The 21,264-nt window shown below is 40.4% G+C and overlaps 1 protein-coding gene across 14 annotated transcripts in view; it reads right to left on the reverse strand.

Annotated features, from left to right (window-relative positions):
- WFDC8 (WAP four-disulfide core domain 8) overlaps positions 1–21,264 on the reverse strand; it is a 34,833-nt gene that overhangs the window by 4,728 nt on the left and 8,841 nt on the right. For 3 of the 14 annotated variants that reach the window (XM_070588406.1, XM_070588404.1, XM_070588405.1), the window contains exons 1-5: positions 8,213–8,387; positions 5,163–5,303; positions 3,537–3,704; positions 1,316–1,456; positions 230–372 (exon numbers count right to left, since the gene is read on the reverse strand). In XM_070588406.1, the coding sequence (XP_070444507.1) occupies positions 233–372; positions 1,316–1,456; positions 3,537–3,704; positions 5,163–5,303; positions 8,213–8,384 (762 nt within the window). In that variant the 5' untranslated portion in view covers positions 8,385–8,387 and the 3' untranslated portion in view covers positions 230–232. The other 11 variants (XM_070588410.1, XM_070588411.1, XM_070588409.1 and 8 more) reach the window with 11 other exon arrangements.

Consider the following 21,264-nt stretch of genomic DNA (forward strand, 5'->3'; position numbering starts at 1 on the left):
ATAATATAAGAAGACAAGAAAACAAAGTAAGTCATGGAGTTGGAAAAAAGAGTCTAATTTATTGTCATCTTCAGATAATATGATTATATATGAAGCCAAAGTAACTCCATTAAATATTGTTATACTTAATAAGACAATTTGGTAAAGTAGTTGAATACAGGACAAAATTGATAACTTTTTATTATGCTACTCATAATTAATTACTTTGATGATAATGTTTTCCACTTACTATTCAATTTTGGGGTTCCATGCACTTCAGTCCACAACGTGAACAGCACTTCTCTGACACTGGGCAATCATCATCCCGCAGGCACTTGGGTTTATCAATCTTGGAACACTCTGTGGGCTTGCGTGGGCAGAAACCTGCTTTGACTTTATTGGGTAAAACAAGACACTTGACCTTGAAATACTTGATCATAGTTTGAGACAAATTTGAGGAATCTTGGGAACATTAAATAGGGTTTCCTTCTGATCAAGCCTCTTACCCTTCCCCCAGAGTAGGAATAGAGTTGAGGAGACAGAATATCAACTTTGTGTGGGTAACAATTTCAGGATAATCAAAAAGTTTGGCCATTGCCAACTTATAAAATCTGTTAAGATTCCTGCCTGCCCCTACAGAATTAACGGGTTGGAGTTATCAGATCCCAGAGTACCGGGGATAGAAGGAGTATTAAAGAGCATCTAGAACTTCCTTGTCTTATAAATTGTAAAAATTGAGGACCATATGGGGGAAGTGAGTCACTTAAGGCCATACAGAAAACCAGTGGAAAGTTGAAGTCAGTTGAAAAGGCTTTTACTCCTTCTGCCATAGCATGCTATACCTCAAAACACTGACAATCCCCAAGACCATACTATCTCAGCACTATGTGGGGGAAGGAGCACTAGTCTTAGAGACTACAGAGTTCACTTCTAGCCCAACAGCATCTTGCTACCAATCTTTCCCCCAGCACACCTTGCAGGATGTGAATATGCTGTGCATGCTCTGAAGTTCTATGCAGACATAGGGGCTTACTAGGAATATACCTAATGGTTATGATTTTTTTTTGTATGAATAAGTGAATATTGTCACCTTGTAGGCCATTGAAGAGTGAGACTCAGAATAAATAAGTTTTGGGGAATGATTGGCTTTGAAGGATAGCACAAGAGTCTCCCAAGATCAGGAGGGCAACATGAGAGCATTGGTTAGGCATTAAAAGAGAAAGGTTCCCAAGAGACCTCTACAGTCAACCTAAGGGGTATCCCCTGTTCCATGGGACAGCATGGCATCCTTAGCATATGCCCAACAGACTTTGGGAAGTATATCCCCAGTCCTTACCTGTCCAGGCCGTGGCACAAACAAAGCCACATATGGATTCACAACATTTTTCAGTTTGGGGACAATCGATGTCACTCTTACATAAAGCTGAACACATCATACGATTCTTTAAAGGGAAGAGTGGGCACTGTCCTTTCTTGGCTAAAACAAGAGCAGATGTGAGCTCCTTCAAACCCCACCCCATCCCATCACCCTTGAAACAACTTTCCTTCTCTTCAAAACTGGTATCTCTTTCTGCAACTTGGTTCACTCTATTCTGTCCACCTACATTAGGCTATAGAGGAATGAGATGCCTCACTGTATCATGGGATGTAGTAGAGAGTTACGCTTGGTGTTTGAAGCCTCAAAGTCAAGTCCCAGTCCTGACACTCAATGAGTGATTTCAGTTTCCTTCTCTATAAAATAGGAGTAACTATGTGAAATCTACATAAATCAGTGTAAGCCATTTTACAGGATTCGGTTTTATGTTGAATGAGGAGTGACGTGATCTGACTCATTTTGAAAGGATCATTGTGGTTATTGTGTTGATAATAGATTATAAGAAGGGAAGGAGAGAAGCAGCGAGACCTGTTAGGAAGCTGTTGCAGTAATCCAGGTGAGAGATGACACCTCAGATCAGGGTGGCAGCTATGAGGTGGGAAGAAGTGGTCAGATTCTGAATCTATGTTCATGGTAGAACTAAAATGATTTCCTAACTTAATGGATGTTGATCAAGAAAGAGAGGCATCAAAGGTGATTTAGGAGTTTTTTTCAGCCAAGATGGGGAGAACTATGGATAGAGCAGGTTTGAGGTGGGAGAGCAAAGATTAGGGTTCCAGCTTTAGACAAGTTAAGTGTGAGGTGTTTGTGAGATCCAGATGGAGGTGCAGAGTAAGCAGTTGGATTTGGGGACTCAGATTCGAGCTGGAGATACAACTTTGTGGGTCAGTAGGACAAAGATGTCATTTAAATCCATTCTTCAAGATTTTGTGCATGTCTCCTGTTTTCCTCATCTGATTGCAAATTCTACAAGGACAGGAAGTGTTTCTTTTTTTTATTCTTCTTCAAGTCAAACTCAGACAGCCTGTGGTGTGTTTAACTCTCAGAGCTATTGTCGGGTTCTCTCTTGGGCCCACAAACCAGCCCAAGCCCATTTTCCTTAGCCTCTTCTTCCTGCTGGCTCCTGAGAGAGAACCAAGGTCTTGTCCACAGTGCCATGATTCCTTACAGACTCCCACAAAGGGAAGCTTGTGATTCGAGTTTCATCACATCAGGCCACAGGATTTCCTCAGCCATTCAGGCTCACTGGGCCCATGGAATTAAAATTCTCGCTCTACTTCTGACCTACTGTGAATCCTTAGGCAACTAACTTTACTTCTGTGACGCTGTTTCCTCATCTGTAAAATGGTGGTAATGGTACACTTATCAGCCCGCCTCACGGAAACTAAGGTCAAAATTCTAATGCTGCATTGTAAATCACACAGTGCTACATTTTGAAGATCAACAGTCCACCATCTCAATTTGTACTATTTAGTGAGCCCAAACTACTAGATGGCCACCATGTCAAATCTTTGTGTTTTTGATCACATATAATCCTACCAACAACTCGATGAGGTATTTGCTATTATTCCAGTATTACAGGGGAGGGAACTGAAACTCAAAGAGGTGAAGAAATTGGCACCAAGTGGGAAGAGTAAGATTTTAATCCAGATCATTTGGCATCTAAGCTCTGTAGGACACTGTCTCCCAACATTACTGGTGATGGTACTTTATACTAAGGAATGAATCTGAAGTCTTCACCTTCACCCCGCCCTACTCCTCACCGACTCCATGTTCTACTGCTGCTCCATGGGATTTCAGAGCTGGCCTGTCTATGCTTCATTCTTGAGTGAGTCCTCAGAGATACTCAACAGGTCAATGTAATGAGGAAACATCTGCTTCCAAGGGGTAGACCAGGCTTTCAGGTCCCCTTGGCCAAAGTTTATTGACACTTTATGTGTACTATCTCATTTTTTGGCACAACAACTTCATTAGGCAAGTATTATTATTATCCCCGTTTTATAGACAGGAAAACTGAAACTCATAAAAGGCAGGCAACTGACCCAAGACCACCCAGCCCGTGAATGACAGAGCTAGGACTTGAACCAAGGCAGTTTAACCCCAAATCCTGAGCCTGTAAGTGTGCTGGAATACTATTTCTGCTTAGACTAGGCCCTCAGATCGCCAGGGATGGGAGACTTACCCGCTAATGAGCAAGCCGTCTTGCAGTCTTCCCTGTTGAAGAAGTTGTTGGCATTCCCATCGCAGCCTCTATATGCAAAGGGTTTGCATAAATGATCTTTAAAGTCAAAATACCAGTGTCTGGCAGGACTTTCACAGTTTCCTGGGTCTAAGGGTAGCGAGCAGGGTTCTGAGGGCAAGAAGCAAAAACGGAAGAACATAAAGGGGAGCAAAAAAGAGAAGGGGTCAGGCCCTCAGCCTTTGTAGAGTTCATGGTGTTACTATCCAAGTCACAGAATGAGCTATGGTCAATAAGTTCTAGTCCTAGCTCTACTACAAATACTCTGTTGCACAGCATCTCTGAGTATTATTTCTACCTTGCAAATGATACAGTGAAGAGCACACAAGAATGCTTTGGAGCTGATCTTTCTTCTCCACTGCTCTGAGCTTTGGGAGGGCAAGACTTGTTCAGCAACTATATCTAAAGTGCTTAACAAAGTGCCTAGCACACAGAAGGAATGAAATCCTGAGGAAAACAGAACAGCCCCTCACGTCTGGAAACTGATCCGATGCTCATGGCCAAGCCGTGTTGCTTCCCTGTTGGACATAAACAATCTCACAGGACATTCACATCAAACAAGGTCACTCTGAGACAACGATAAAGTGAGACCAAGCAAATATCACTGTGAAACCTACAAAATATCAAACACCTATGAATGATTTGTGCTTCTCTACCAACTTCAGCTTTATCCTCACTCTAGCCTGCCCTCTATAGATAAGATTCACTGAGATACTCAATCACAGAAATGCCCCCGCTTTCTGACAGCACCCAATCTAGAGCAAACCCCGCTTCCTTAGTTGTTGTTAGTGCTATTCATTGGGTTCCAACTCCAAGCAACCCTGTGTGCAGCAGGGCAGAAGCCTGCCCAGTCTTTTTTGTGCCCTCCACTCATCTTCCGGTGCTGTATCAGACAATGCTCTGCTGCTGTTCGTAGGGTTTTCATGGCCAATTTCCTTAGACTCTCCCCCAAATTACCCAAGCAAAGCCTCAATCCTAGAGTAGATTCTAACAGCTTCTTCCTGAGATGCCTCATGTTGTCTATGTTAAACATTCGACTTCACTACAACAAGTAATAAACCCAACTTGTTCAACTACAAGTGTGTTCCTGGCGGTCTTTGGCCAAAGGGCGTTGGCAATAGGTATTCGTTGAATGAATGAATCTATATAAAATGCATAGTTCCCTATTATTAGATGTTCAATACTTCGAGCTACCAGAAAACCTCCTTGAAGGGAAAAGGATCCAAAAACAACCCTAGCAACTAAGTTGACTGAGGTTTATGTTTGCCACAGTGCCAACAATAGTCTCTTGATCCACAGTAAGCATGAAACAAGTATTAGTTATTCGTGAATGACTGAACGTTGGACCAAAGAATGTGGGACCAAACATTAATATTATCCTATTGATGCCCACCATGCCTAGACTCATCGTTTGTACTTAAGAGTTGGTAGTCTAATTAGAGAAGCAGAAAAGCATGAACCCTGGCTTCTTTGTCCTGCCATTCAAGGGAATCATTCAGCCAGTTCTGGACAGAGAAGGAAGTAGGACACCTCAAGAGGCACCGCTGCTCCCAGCCTGGATGCCACTACCTTGATATGGATCCATGCACTTCTTTCCACAGGCGAAAGAGCAGCACTTCAGGTGTTCGTGGCAGTTGAAATCCGTTTTGCATGAGTCTGGAAGTTTACTTGTACAGGTAAGCCTCTCTTTGGGGCACTCGCCTGGTTTGTCTGCAAGAAAGAAATGTCCAAATTCACCTCCCTTGAGAGTTTCAGCTGTCTCTCAATAGTGAAATTCTCTCACCCGTATCCTCTACCTTCCATCCTCAGTTTCTGCTCTGCTTGTATTTAGGGACTGAGCCTGCCTCTCACCACTCTTAGCCCATTCAGATAGATCTGAATCAGGAATTTATGCCCAGGTAGAACTGAAGGGGAAGCATCTTGAACGCCAGGGCAGGGGGTTGGATAAGAACCAAGACCCTTGCCTTAAATTCAAGATCTCATCTCTATTTTAGAAACTTGATATTTTAATGCCTAATTCCTCTGCCTCCAGTATCTTAGTTGACAGGGGAAATTAATTAGTGAGGAGTGGTGGAAATATCATGGAAATAGAAGTCATGAGGTCTGATTTTGACTCCTGACTCCTTGTGAGCTCAACAGCAAAGTGTCACTATATGACTTCGCAGTTACCACTAAGGGTAGAAGAAACGGTAAAGTGGAAGGAGCATTGTATGCAAGGCAGATCTGGCTTGGGAGCCTGACTCCAATACAACTAGCTAAATAATCTTGGAAAAAATGTCTTTCTTTTGTCTAAGTCATAAGTTTCCCATATGTAAAATGAGAATTACAATCTCCACCTCACAGGCTGCTTATAAGGGTTAAGTGGGATGATACCCATAATGCACTTATCACAGTGCCTGGCACATGGTAAGAGCTTGGCAGATATGGATTTGCTTCACCCCTGTTTAGGGCTAGACATGGCTTCTTGATTTCAGTGCTTGTAGTAGGCAGAATTCTAAAGTTGCACCCCCACGATTGTTCTCCTCTGGTTATTGAATCAAATGCTCATTTAGGTACTGCTGTGAAGGGATTTTGTTGATGGAAATAAAGTCCCAAGTCAGTTAATCTTAAGATACAGACATTAGCTGACCCAATCTGTTGAGTCCTTTAAAAATTTTTTTCCTTGATTGGTACAGAAGAAGAGGTCAGAGAGATTCATACTATAAGAGGAATCCAACTGCTATTAGTGGTTTTGAAGATGGAGGCAGCTAAGTGCCTAGTGAGGGTGGCCTCAAGAAGCTGACAGGTGGTAAGGGAACCTCAGTCCTAAAATTGCAAGGAAATAATTCTGCTAACAACCAGTGAACTTGGGAGAGAACACTGAGTCCCAGATAAGAACTGCAGCCTTGGCTGACACCTTGATTTCAGCCTGGTGAGAACCTGAGCAGAGAACCCAGATGTACCACATTAGACTTTTGACGCTTCTTAATTTGTTACACAGCAACAGATAGTTAACATAATGCTTGATATGGCTCCATGGCTCTAAACAGCATCTCCCCAGTGGAATCTGACCAGAGAGGAATGATAATTTAGAATACTACTAAGTCTTGGAATCACAAAATTTTAGAATTGAAAAGATCATATTTATCATTAGTATCAACCTCCTAATTTCATAGGTTAAAAAAAGATTAGGTCAGATAGGATAATACAGTGTGCTAGGGGCAGGTCTAGGACTGCCAATCCATGACTCACTCCAGAAGCCCCACATCTTCCCTGAGGACTGGCCACTAAGACTTTTAGCACTTTCCAATTATATTTCTTACCCCCATACCACTCTTAAGGCACCCTCCAAGGATGACTTGAAGCTAAGAAGAGTACACGGCTCCTAATCTGGAGTGTACATTGAAATCATCTGTGCATCTTTCAGAAAATATCGACAGTGGACTGAATTAGAATCTCTATACAGTGAGGCCTAGGGACTCAAATTTTTAAAAGGATCTCAGGTGATCCTGAGCAGGAAATTGGGCACCATGATGTAGGCTACTACTTGGGAACCTGTTCTGGGTTTGGGCACAGACAGAGTTAAGCAAATCAAATAGGGACACCTCCATAGAGGTAAAGAGGCACAGAAACCTTGGCATTATGGAGACAAACTTCCCCTCTCACTAGTGTGGACTCCAGCCAGTTCAACCTTTTTCCTGCTTCCTGGGGCCACTTAAACCTTTGTTTTGGTTCCAGTTGTTGTAGCTCCTTCCCCCACTGTCAGCTTGAACCTCACTTACAATCCTCCTTCCTCCTTGTCACCCTTCTCAGCCACTTACCTCACATGTACAGTCTCCTCTCTGATACATACCTCACGGGGTCCTCTGCAGTTACTGAGGATGCTCCCCAGACTTTGGTCTCAGCCCAGCCCCATCATTACTTGACTCATAGTTCCTGAGTGATCACATCCATTCTCATGATCCCAACTGTGATTCCAATATCTCCCTCCAGACCTATCCTCTCTTCCAAGCTAAAGACACTTATATCCAACCACCTGGGGAAAACATCATTTGGGCATCTTATAAGCACCTCTGTTCCAACATGTTTAAAACTGAACTAGAGTCTCCCCATATCTAAGCAGCACCTTCCTCTCTCTATTTCCATCTTGATCTTTGGCATCAACAGTCCCCCAGTCTGTTATTAGAACCTCAAGATTCACTCCTCCCTCTCCATCACCCCAGCATCCTATCAGTCATGGACTTGAGTCAATTCTGTCTCCTAAATCTCTCTCCAAACTCCCTCTCTTCTCTCTCTTTACTACTACTTCCTCAGGTTGACTCCTGACCTCCTCCCATCTCTCTCCTCAACTATTGCAACAGCCTCCTCACTGGTCCTCTGCCCTCAGGCTCCTGCCTAGAGACTGATTAATTTAAAAAATTAAACTTGGAAAAGATACATACCAGGAAAAGTTAGGGTAATAATTTTGGGGGGAGCAGGTGAGGGAAGGATTTGAAGAGCCCTGGGTGAATGAGTGGGGCTAGTTCTCTGAAGCCACAGTAGAAGTGGCCTCATCCAATACGAGTCCTTGTCTTTTGTCTAACCCTCAGTCCCCAAGAACACCTCCTAAGCAAGAATGGCTGCAGCTTTTCTGAACCCACGTTTGACTTTTTTGCTCAGCGATGCAGATGTCTGCTCCAAAGAGAGGAAGAGAAGCACCAAAAGCGCTACATTTCTCCAGGAGAAGGTGGAGCTATGGAGAGGAAGCTGCCTGTGTGGGATGAGAAAAGAGGCAGGGGTTAAGCATGAGCCAGAGAGAGATCCAAAACACATGCAGAGGAACCTTGGAGATGACCCATCAATTCCCTTAGTTCACGGATGAGAAAATCAAGACGCATAATGGCGAAGGGATCTCTCTGAGGACACGTGGCGAGTAGGGCAGGACCTTCAATCCCAAGACTCTCTCAGTGGCCCCACACTCTGCCGTGGTCTTTAAAATGTCCTACCAGACAATTGCCCACTGTCTTGCTCCTGAGTGAGAGGCCACACTTGAATGATCACAGGGATTTGTCTGGAACAGTTGCAGGGCTGGTTTGCCCACACTCGCTCCTGGGGCAACTCCAGGCACTAGTGAGCGTCTTTTCTTTGCACCACTCATGACAAGAGACTGATGGTATGAGATTTGCAGGAGGAGTTGGGCATATCCCACTGGGACTTAGTGCCCTAGGAGCAAAAAAGATCCCAGATAACCTTGGGTTGACAAAGGGATCCCTCTTATTCTGTCTGGTGTTATCCAAGCCTAGGAGCTTATGATACCCCCAAACAACCACATAAACAGATGCTGTTCCCCTGCTCCTTCAAACCTCCATTTTCCATTTGGCTCTTCCTGGCCCTTATGTATTTTTTCAATTTATCGTGTGAAGAAGCGATAATACCTTACACTGTTACCTCTCTTGGAGTAAACGCATTTTAAAAACAGCAAGAGAGAGAGAAAGAGACAGAGGCAGAAAAGAAGGGAGAGAGAGAAAGAGAGCAAGTGAGCGAGAGAGAATGTCTTTATGCCAAAGTATGCATCTCTAATATTGGTGGAACTTCAGACATTGAGAAAGAAGTAGAGTCTTTTCCAGAACTCCTGGAGCCATATTATGTTGTTGCCTATGGGTAAAGTTCATGGCAGTTTATCCTCCCCCCTGCCTAAAATTTGAATCCTGTATCCTTTCCAAATTTTATAAGATGCCTGGACTGTTCGATATGGGAATTATGGCCCCAAACACAGTGATCTTGATTTTGGTCCTGGCTTGGCCACTTATACCGGTGGCTGTTCCTTGGATCCTCACTGTCCTCATCTAGAAAATGGGAATGACACAACCTACCTGGAAGCTTTGTTGTCATTGTAAGGATTAGATGAGATAGTGTGAAGACTATTCATGAAGTGGTATGGAATGGCCAAAAAATTAGCGTTTGGTGTTGGACTCGGTTCACATCTGGGACCCCCCACTTACCAGCTATATGGTCTTGGCTCAGTCACTTAAACTCACTGAGCCTCAGTTTTTCATAAAGCAAATAGTAGTAACACGAAATTCATAGATATGAAAATTGATTGAACTATTGTGTAAAGTGTGGTGACTAGCATATAATTAGTGCTTAATATATTTTAGTCAGTAAACAAATAATAGAGTGAATGCAAAAAAAGGTGGTACCTGTTGTCTTTTTAGCTTTTGAGTTCCTAGTCAAAGACTGTGTATGTCATTACATCAGTTTCCCCAAAAGATTAGCCAAAAGGCCCTATGGTGCCTTAAATTCTTAAGATCAAGTCACTCTTTTGGTTTGAAATTTTACCCTTTAACTAGTAACACCTACTAACCTGGTCTTGAGAATTAGTTGATCAGATTAGCTTGTAGTCAGTTAGTAGGAAGCAGAACTCATGGAGTGGCATGGGGGAGAGACACAGATAAATAGGATTGCCAAATATAATATAGGATGTCTAGTTATAATTTTTAGCATAAATATATCCCATGCAATAAAGGACCATAGTTATACTAAAAAATTATTTGTTGTTTATCTGACATTCAAATTTAGTTGGTCATTCTGTATTATTATTTGCTAAATCTGGCAACTCTAAAGCAGAATTAATCCATTTTGATTGGAGGGGGATTTATTTGGGCAAGAAACTACAAAACATGGGCCCTGTGGAGAACAAATCAAAGTGTACGGAGGTGTTGCTCACTGGGGCCTCTGGAGAAGTAGGTCAGACCCAGAAGGCATCGGCACAGAGTGCTGCAGAAATAACACAGTAGGAATGGAGAGACGCTGACTGAAGTCCAGGTTCCACCGTCAACTCACTATGTCAGTTTGGGTTGTTTATCTCAATCCACGCATTTGGAAAATGAGTGCATTCAACTAAATCAGTCCTACTCATGCTGGCACACCCATACCCTGGAGGAAGCAGAAGGATTTTCCAGATGGTACACAGGCACAGATAGATTTAAGGACATTATGTCCTGGTTTGTAAATTCCACATTTACTTTTCCTAAGTTGGTCAGCCTGAGAAAGAGCCTGCTGCAGTCTGGAGTTCTCATTTGCTATCTTTCTTTCATAAAGTCCTTCTTCTTAAAAAAAAAAAAAAAAAAAAGAGGGTCATACTTCTTACCTATCTCTTGCGTGTCCCCAAAGTGTAAAAACTTCTGAGTTCCAAACAAAGCAACAATTTGAGAATGCTTTTCCTGAGGATGCTTCCCCAAGAGCAAAGCAAAGAAAGTGTGGGTGAGAAACACTAAGGGGTCAGTACCTTGTTTTACTAAAGTGACAAACTCATAGCAAGTCGCTTCGCTATCCCTTTAGCTCTCTATCCTAGAACTAGAATTCAGAAATGTGATGGTTGCTACAGGTATGTGTATTAAAACATTTATTTCAATTGAAAAATGAAGTCAGTCTCTGTGGGAGAAAGTCATCTGATTTGGTTGATTGAGGACTGACTTTGCCAATTCGTTGATCTGGTTAACACTTTTTCATAAAAATCCTGAGTTAAATCTGTGACATCAAAGTTAAAAAAGGAAAATATTTAGAGCATGGAATAAGGTAAAAGCATTTTATAAAAAAATATATTATCAAAGTTAATTGTACTCAAACTTTCCAACACTTACAGAGTATATCAGATTAAATAAGATGTCTAAATAAAAGGGTAATAGGTATAATTAAGGACATTATTAATCATTCGGTAAGTGCTGGTAAAGCCTTTTTGGTAAACTTTCCAAAAGTTAAGAAAATCACTTTTGATTTGTGATCAGTATTCTAATTACTAGGAAACAAATTCTTTTAAGTATAAGGTTTCTAATTCACTGCCTTTATAAAAATTAAAAGAGAGTTTAATCCAGTTGTTGGTTAATATTTAAATTTCATCATTAAAATAATTTTTTTATTATAGAGCATTATGTGATTTTTGGCAACTTACTGGAAGTTCAAAGAACCAAGTGACACACCTGTAACAAAACTCCTTGCGTTCCTGTGCACTCACATATCATTAAGAGATGCACCACCTATAGAATTTTGTGTATCAATAAAATTTTGATTTATCAATAGTTTCAATGTATTTATTTATATACTTATTATTGTTATGTTATTTGGATAACAAATGGAATGAAAAAATCAATCCATAAGCAAAAATTTTATTCCTAGAGTCTTATGGTCACAGTAAATGAAAAAATTAAATTTTAATTTATAAGTGTTTTTATTGCATAGCAGTATGAAAAGGTGATGAATAAAAGACTTTTGAGCCTAAGATTATATTCCACTAGATTAAAAGTCTGTGCAGCAAGAGGAACGGAAATAGGAATTCGAGGAGAAGAAGTGTTGTAAAATTTCCAACTGTCAAAGTGCTTTTCACGTATTTTTTAAATGGATGATTGTGGGTATCAAATTAATATGGTATTTTGACCCCAAGGGATTCATTTTTAGAAGTTACGTAGCAATTTTTTAAAACTATTAATATTTACAGCATGTTTTCATAATGCACTTGAGACTCATGCATGTTGTTGTGTGTTGTTTCTTTTTACTGCTGAGTTATCGTCCATCAAATGGATGTACCAGAGGTTGTTTATCCATTCACTAGTTAAGGGACATTTGTATTGTTTCCAGTTTTTGCTGTTATGAATAAACCCCCTACAAACGTTTGCATACAGGATTTTGTATGAACATAAGTTGTCACTTCTCCCGGGTAAATACCAGGAGTGGGATCGCTGGGGGATATAATAAGCATTTGTTTATAAGAAACTGCCAAACTGTTTCCCAAAAAAGCTGTACTGTTTTGCATTTCTACTAGTAGTGTATGAGAGTTCCACTTGCTCCACATACTTGCCAGCACTCAGTAGTGTAAATGTTTTTATTTTAGTCACTCTAATAGATGTGTAGTGATAAAATTGCAAGATATTTTAAGAGATTCAAGTAATTAGCTTAAATTTCTGGAACCCTAAGAATTGAAGTCGTTTAGAATGATGGTAGGGAGACTTTTCCTATTTTCCCACTTCCCTTAGGATAATGTTTCAAACCCAGTGGGCTCCTCGGTCCCTGAGCCTGATTAGTCAGAAGTTTCCCCAGCACCCTATCATTGAACCTACCTCTTTGCCCAGTTTCCCCACATGGCAGAGGTTGCTCTTTGCAGTAAACTGAGGAGCATTTTGCAATGGAAAGGTCTACAGATGGCCAGAATCTGGGGGAAGAATGTGAATTTCCAGGTTACAACCTTTGAGAACTACAGGTAAGGCCCCACTATGACTCTACCATATCCCACTACCCCTTCCTGCTCCCCCACTGGGAGCACACCCAGCCTCAGGTCCTATTTCCGTGGCTGAAAGCTCCTTGCTCATGTCTCCCTCATCCCAATGGCATGGCGTGTCTCCTCCACGGCTACTCAACCAGGAATGTGTTTTTAGCCTCAGTCACCAGGCAGGAGACCTTGAGGAAGGCAGTTAGCTCCATGGGTCTCTTTAATACGCCTCGCCCTAAGCTCAGGCAGAGTAAGTAGACGCCTCCTCCAAAGACACAACCTTCTAAATAACTCCCACTCAGCTGTCTGCATTCTTATTAGACTGAGGAAAGGCAGTCTCTAAGTGTGGAGTGTGGATCACTGTATATCTCTATAGTGTGTTATACAAATATCTTAACTCTTTCTAATTTTTTTGTCTCTTTGATCTGTCAATAATTGAGAAAGGTGTGTTGAGGACTTTCAGTACAGCCATAGATTTCTCAAGTTATGCCTGCAATTCCATCAATGCTTGTTTAATATATTCTGATTCTATTGATTTAGGTAAATACGAATGTATTTCTGGTGAATTGAATCTTTTATCATTATTTAGTGACCTCCTCTCTATGCCTAAAATAAAGATTCATCTTAGAATTTGCCTAGAATTTTTCCACCTTTTTGCTTTCAACCTTTCCATGAACTTGTTTTTTATTTTTTAAATATTTTATTTTTTCTTTTTCTCCTCAAAGCCCCCCGGTACATAGTTGTATATTTTTAGTTGTGGGTCCTTCTAGTTGTGGCATGTGGGGTGCCGCCTCAGCATGGCTTGATGAGCGGTGCCATGTCCATGCCCAGGATCCAAACCTTTGAAACGCTGGGCCACCAAAGCAGAGCACGCAAACTTAACTGCTCGGCCGTGGGGTGGGTCCCTGAACTTATTTTTAAACCGTGTAAATCTACATTTAAAGAAAAATCCAGTCTTACAATCTTTACCTATTAATTGACACTTTTGGACACTAATGACCTATTAGGATTCATTTCTACAATCTTATTTTAAGTTTTCTATAGTCTATCGTCATTATTTGCAGATTCTGTATTTGTAAATTTCTTTCATTTTTGTTTTTTTGTCAAACACTCAATAGCAAGAAAACAACCCTATTAAGAAATGGGCAAAGGACTTGAGTAGAAATTCCTCAAAAGAAGACATATAAATGGCCAATAGATATATGAAAAAGTGCTCAACATCACTAATCATTGGAGAAATGAAAATCAAAGCCACAATGAGATGTCACCTCGCATCTCGTTAGGATGACTATCATTAAAAAGACAAGAGATAATAAGTGTTGGCAAGGATGTGGAGAAAAAGAAAATCTTGTGCCCTTTTGGCGGGAATTTAAATTGGTGCAGCCACTGTGGAAAACAGTATAGAGGTTTCTCAAAAAATTAAAAATAGAGCTACCATGTAATACAGCAGTCCTACTTCTGGGTACATATCCAAAAGAAATTAATGCATTATCTTAAAGAGATATCTGCACCCCCATGTTCATTGTAGCATTATTCATAATAGCCAAGTGTCCTAAGCGTCCATGGATGGATGAATGGATAAAGGAAATGTGATATATATGACTATTATTCATCCTTAAAAAAATTCTGTCATCTGCGTCAACATGGAGGAACCTAGAAGATATTATGCTAAGTGAAATAAGCCAGATACAGAAAGGTAAATACTGCATGCTCTCACTTACATGTGGAATCTAAAAAAGTTGGACTCATAGAACCAGAGAATAGAATGGTGGTTGCCAGGGACAAGGGGGAAGGGAAATGGCGAGATGCTGGTCAAAGGGTACAAGCCTTCAGTTATGAGACAAATAAGTCCTGGAGATGTAATGTACAGCATAGTGACTATAGTTAATAATACTGTACTGCATACTCAACATTTTCTAAGAGAGTAGATCTTAAATGTTCTCAATGCACAAAAAAAGAGGTGACTGTGAGGTGGTGGGTGTTTTAGTTAGATTGATTGTGGTAATCATTTCACAATATATACCTATATCAAAATATTACAATATATACCCTAAATACAAACAACTTTTATTTGTCAATCATATCTCAGTAAAGCTGGAAAAAGTTTTTAAAAAGAAGGTTTCACTGGGTATTCAGAACTGGATTAACAGTTACTTTCTGCTAGCACTTTGAAAATATATTTCTACTGTCTTTAGGCTTCCCTGGCAACTCTGGAGAAATCTTCTGTTGATCAAATGATTTCTTTCTTTTTGTTTTGTTTTTTTTACTTCAGTTATATATTTCTGGGTATGCTATTTGGTACTTTTTAAATATTCAGGTCATTTTTATGTTCTCTTTGACTAGTCATGCTGTTACTACCATCTTTTGTTTTCTTTCCTGAGCACTTTTATTTTGCACTCTGTATACAATAATACCAGTATCTGAATCCTTTGTGAATCTCTGCTATTTCTCTTGACTTTCATCTTTTCTTGTTTTCTTAAACTGTGTGTGGATTTTTTTTTCTTGAGAGCTCTTATATTTAATCAAAGCTTGTCTTTAAAGGTACTTTATCGATAGAATTTCTTGGAATTCTGTATTTAAGAAAGCATTTCCAAAATCAGTTTGTTTTACACATTACCCTAACAACTCAGGCTGTTTTGAGTTGAATTCATAGCTTCAGATTTCTCAGACTACACACATGCGCTAATTCCTGTTCCACTGTCATGTAAAGAAATTAGCCTGTAGTTAAAAATTCTTGGAGGAGTCTTTTTTCCCCCACTCTACTGAATGAATAAATAAAGTGTGGAATGTATATCCAATGGAACATTATTCAACCTTCAAAAAGAAGGAAATTCTGACACGTGCTCCAAGATGGATGATCCTTGAGGACGTTATGCTAAGTGAAATAAGCCAGTCGCAAAAAGACAAATACTCTATGATTCCACTTACATGAGGTACCTAGAGTAGTCAAATTTATAGAGACAGAAAGTAGAACGGCATTTCCAGGGCCCGAGGGAGGAGGAAATGGGGAATAATTGATCAATGGGTACAGAGTTTCAGTCTTGCAAGATGAAAAGACTTATGGAGATGGGTGGTGGTGATGGTTACACAACAATGTGAATGCACTTATACCACTGAACTGTGTAGTTAAGAATAGGTAGGACGGTAAACTTTGTATGATGTGTATTTTTCCACAATTAATAATAAAAGAAAAGACACTTTTGATTTCTGCTCAGAGATGTAGAGAGCTGAATAAACCTCCCAAACTTACATTGAAAAAAGCTGGATGACTTTTCTTGAACTCACCAGAGTGCTAAGACCACAAGGCAAACAACCAGTCCAGAATCTATGGAAAGACACGCACCTGCAGGGAGAGATAAGCCATGAGCATTGATTACCTGTAGGACATCCAGCCAGGCACCAGTAAGAAGAGTTCAGCTAGGGTGGTTGGCAAATTGCTGGAGGCTGAGCGTGCACTGGCAAAAGAAAGTGAAGTCCCTGGGGCTGCAAATACCGGGGAGGAGTCCACACCCTCTTGTAGACTTTTTCTCCGGGAATCCCACTGGGCTTTCTTAGAGAAGATTTTTAGAGTTCTAAAAAAGTCTCCCTTGTGGTACAGAACTGGGGAGGGGACAGAAGGGCAGGAGCCACTACAGAAGGGGTGAGAAATTCTATCTGGAAGCTTTCCTTTCTTTCCTACTGAGTGAAAGCTTTCATCTTGGGAGAGAGGAGCACACTATTGTCCTAAGGGTTCAAGTGAAATCTCATTGCGGCTGTGGGAGGGGCAAAAATATTCACCAGATTCAGAACTTTGTCCTGGGGCTGGGGGAAGGGCAGGATCACTAAGAAGACCACATCTCTAAGACCCAAGGACACCATGTGTGCGTAAGACTGAGGCTTAGTCAGAACAGACCCCAACCACCCCCACCAGGCTGAAAGCACCAGTGACAAGTAACTCGGAACAGTCATTCTCAGAGACACAGCACAAAGCTGAGAGTGGAGCAGTCATCTGGAAAAAAACCCTCTGGGACCCCAGCTTCACCCTAAACACAGGTATGTGTGTTCTGAAGATGGAATTTGAACTTTGCGGTGCACTCAAGGTTGCTACAGCGACAATAAACCAATAAACCACAGACTTACCCTGGCTCTGAATTAGATTAACACTGACTCTCACACTAAAGGCTAGTAGAAGAAAGGTGAGCTCATTCCCAGGGATAAAAACTATTTCCTGGTTCTGGTTCATTGTCTCTCCCACTGAACACAGCTATAAAAACTGAAAAGTAAGTAATTGTAGGCAAGCTGGGAAAGAAGATTACAGTTCAAGCACCACATTACTGGCCATGAGTTTGCTGCGATTTTTTCCATCTGGTATCCCCAGGCCAACCTGGAAATAAGTGCTAGGGTGCAGATAGAGAACTTCAAGAGAAACCCTCTAACCTGGGCTTCATGCATGGGAAAGGGAATTTGTAATGCTCAGAAGGGGGCCAGAAATCCCGTTTTTTCTCTTTCTCTCCTTTGTTCTTCTGCACCCTAGCTCCTAAGAAATCCTATGGCTGTGATGGCAGCAGTGGGTATTGGGCAGGTGGAAAGAGCCAAAACTCGGAGGGAGGGAAATCTTCCTCTGTTGGGTGCAGCTGTACTTCTAAAAGAGTGGGTGGACCTTCATTGCCCTGTTTGTTTTTTCTCTCTTTGTTCTCCCACCCCTTGCCCTGGAAGTGGATGCAGTTATGCAAGTGCCTAGCAGAGCAGGGTAACCAAAGCCCCAGCTGTTAGGAGCCTTGGGGAAACAGAAGGTACTGGGGAGATCACAGGGAGGGGGAGCTCAGGAAAGTGAACTTATGCAGTTGTTTATTTACTCCTGGATTCACCTCCAAGCTGTGCATGTATGGATGCGATCCTATTTGACATACTTTGAGAAATGAACTAACAGATACACCCCACCTGGGTCCCAGACTAGCCACTAGGTGGTGCCTATGCAGGGAAGACCTAAATGAACTGGAAAGGCTTTGAACTGAACCAACATTGGAACCACAACCCACAGAAGACAGATGAACCTTTCAACCTGAACCTGACCATTTCAGTTACCTTTGAGAACAAAATATCAACCTTCTCTATTGGATTTAAACAAGACCCAGAGTTTCATAATATAATATTCAAAATACCCCATAAATACTCCAAAATTATGTAGCATATGAAAGAAAAGGAAAATACCAATTCATATGGAAAAAGACTATAAAAAGACTCCAATTTCAAGGTGAAATAAATGTTATATTTATCTGACATAGACTTTAAAGCAGCTATTATAAAAATTCTGCAGCAAGTAATCATGAACACTCTTGAAACTGATGGAAAAATAGTCTCAGCAAGGAGACAGAAGATATAAAGAATGAAATGGAAATTTTATAAGGGAAGAACATAATGGAAATTAAAAACTCACTGCCTAGGCTTAATATCAGAATGCAGATGACAGAGAAATATCTAGAAAACCCTAAAGATTCCACTAAAAAACTTTTAGAAACAGTAAAGGAATACAGTCAAGTTGAGGGATACAAAATCAACGTACAAAAATCAGTTGCATTTCTATACACTAACAACGAAATAGCAGAAAGAGAAATTAAGAACACAATCCCATTTACAATTGCAACAAAAAGAATAAAATACCTAGGAATAAACTTAACCAAAGAGGTGAAAGATCTGTACACCTAAAACTATAAAACATTGTTGAAAGAAATTGAAGAAGACACAAAGAAATGGAAAGATATTCCGTACTCTTGGATTGAAAGAACTAACGTCGTTAAAATGTCCATACTTCCTAAAGCAATCTATAGATTCAACGCAATTCCTATCAAAGTTCCAACAGCATTTTTCACAGAAATAGAACAAAGAATCTTAAAATTTGTATGGAACAACAAAAGACCCTGAATAGCCAAAGGATTCCTGAGAAAAAAGAACAAAGCTGGAGGTATCACACTCCCTGATTTCAAAATATACTACAAAGCCATAGTAACCAAAACAGCATGGTACTGGCACAAAAACAGACACACAGATCAATGGAACAGAATTGAGAGCCCAGAAGTAAACCCACACATTTATGGACAGCTAATATTCGACAAGGGAGACAAGAGCATACGATGGAGAAAGGAAAGTCTCTTCAATAAATGGTGTTGGGAAAACTGGACAGCCACACGCAAAAGAATGAAAGTAGACCATTCCCTTACACCATGCACAAAAATCAACTCAAAATGGATTAAAGAATTGAATGTAAGACCAGAAACCATGAAACTTCTAGAAGAAAACATAGGCAGTATCCTCTTTGACATCGGTCTGAGCAGCATATTTTCAAGTCCCATGTCTGACCAGTCAAGGGAAACAAAAGAAAAAATGAACAAATGGGATTGCGTAAAAACAAAAAGCTTCTGCACAGCAAAGGAAATCGTCAACAAAACAAAAAGACAACCTAACAATTGGGAGAAGATATTTGCAAACCATATATCAGATAAGGGGTTAATATCCAAAATATACAAAGAACTAATACAGCTTAACAAAAACAAAAAAAACAACTATCCAATTAGAAAATGGGCAAAAGATCTGAACAGAGATTTCTCCAAAGAAGATATACAGATGGCCAACAGGCATATGAAAAGATGCTCAACATCATTAGCTATCAGGGAAATGCAAATCAAAACTACAATGAGGTATCACCTCACTCCGGTCAGAATGGCTATAATTAACAAGACAGGAAACAGCAAATGTTGGAGAGGGTGTGGAGAGAAGGGAACCCTTGTTCACTGCTGGTGGGAGTGCAAACTGGTGCAGCCACTATGGAAAGCAGTATGGAGTATCCTCAGAAAATTAAGGATAGATGTGCCATATGATCCAGCTATCCCACTGCTGGGTATTTATCCAAAGAACTTGAAAGCACAAAGGCATAAAGATACTTGCACCCCTATGTTCATTGCAGCATTACACACAATAGCCAAGACTTGGAAGCAACCTAGGTGCCCATCAAGGGACGAATGGATAAAGAAGATGTGGTATTTATACACGATGGAATACTACTCAGCCACAAAAAGTGATGAAATCTGGCCATTTGTGACAACATGGATGGACCTTGAGGGTATTATGCCAAGTGAAATAAGTCAGAGGGAGAAAGTCAGATACCATATGATCTCACTTATAAGTAGAAGATAAAAACAATGGCAAACAAACACATAGCATTGGAGATTGGATTGGTGGTTACCATAGGGGAAGGGGGCAGGAGGGAGGGCAAAAGGGGTGATTAAGCTCACATGTGAGGGGATGGACTATAATTAGTTTTCGGACCGTGAACATGATGTAATCTACACAGAATTTGAAATATATTATGATGTACATCCGAAAATAAACAAATAAATGAAAAAAAAAGAATGCAGATGACAGAGAAAAGAGAAGGAACTTAAAGACAGATTAATAGAAATTATCCAATTTGAACAACAGAGAAAAATATACTGAAATAAGATGTACAGAGTCTCAAGGACAATGACAAAAGTTCTGACATCTGTGTCACAGTCCTGGAAGGAGGGGAGAAAGAGTACAATGCTAAAAAAAATTTGAGGAAATAATGGCTGAAAATTTCCAAATTTGTTAGAAGACATAAGCCTATAGACTCAAGAAGCTTGTGTGAACATTTAAGATTTACTCTCTTAGCAACTTTCAAGTATATAATACACTGTTATTAACTATAGTCAACACGCTGTATATTAGATACCCAGAACTTAGCTTGTAACTGGAAGTGTTTAGCATTTGACCAACATCTCTCTCTTCCCCCAACCCTTAGCCCCTGGTACCTACTATTCTACTTTCTGTTTCTATGAGTTAAGCTTTTTTTAGATTCCACACGTAAGTGATATCATGCAGTATTTGTCTTTCTCTGTCTGACATTTTTCACTTAGAATAAGACCCTCAAGTTTTGACCCTGTTGTCACAAGTGGAAGATTTCTTTTTTCTCATGGCTGAATAATATTCCATATTCCATTGTATATATACACCACATCTTCTTCATCCATTCATGAATTGAATGGAACTTAAGTGGTTTCCATATCTTGGCTGTTGTGAATAATGCCGCAGTGAACATGGGAGTACAGATATCTCTTCAAGAACCTGATTTCATTTCCTTTGGATATATGGAAAGAAGTGGGATTGTTGGATCATACAGTAGTTCTATTTAACTTTTTGAGAAAACTCCAGACTATTTTCCATAGTGGCTGTCCCAATTCACATTCTCACAAACAGTGCACAAGGGTTCCCTTTTCTCCACATCTTTGCCAATACTTGTTAGCTCATGTCCTTTGGATGATGGGCATTCTAATAGATGTGTGGTGATATCTCATTGCGGTTTTGCTTTGCATTTTCCTGATGATGAGTGACGTTGAGCATCTTTTCATGTACCTATTGGCCATTTGTATTTCTTCTCTGGAAAAAATAGACAAAGCA

The sequence above is a fragment of the Equus przewalskii genome, chromosome 21 (genome assembly GCF_037783145.1).
Source record: "Equus przewalskii isolate Varuska chromosome 21, EquPr2, whole genome shotgun sequence".
NCBI lineage: Eukaryota > Metazoa > Chordata > Mammalia > Perissodactyla > Equidae > Equus > Equus przewalskii.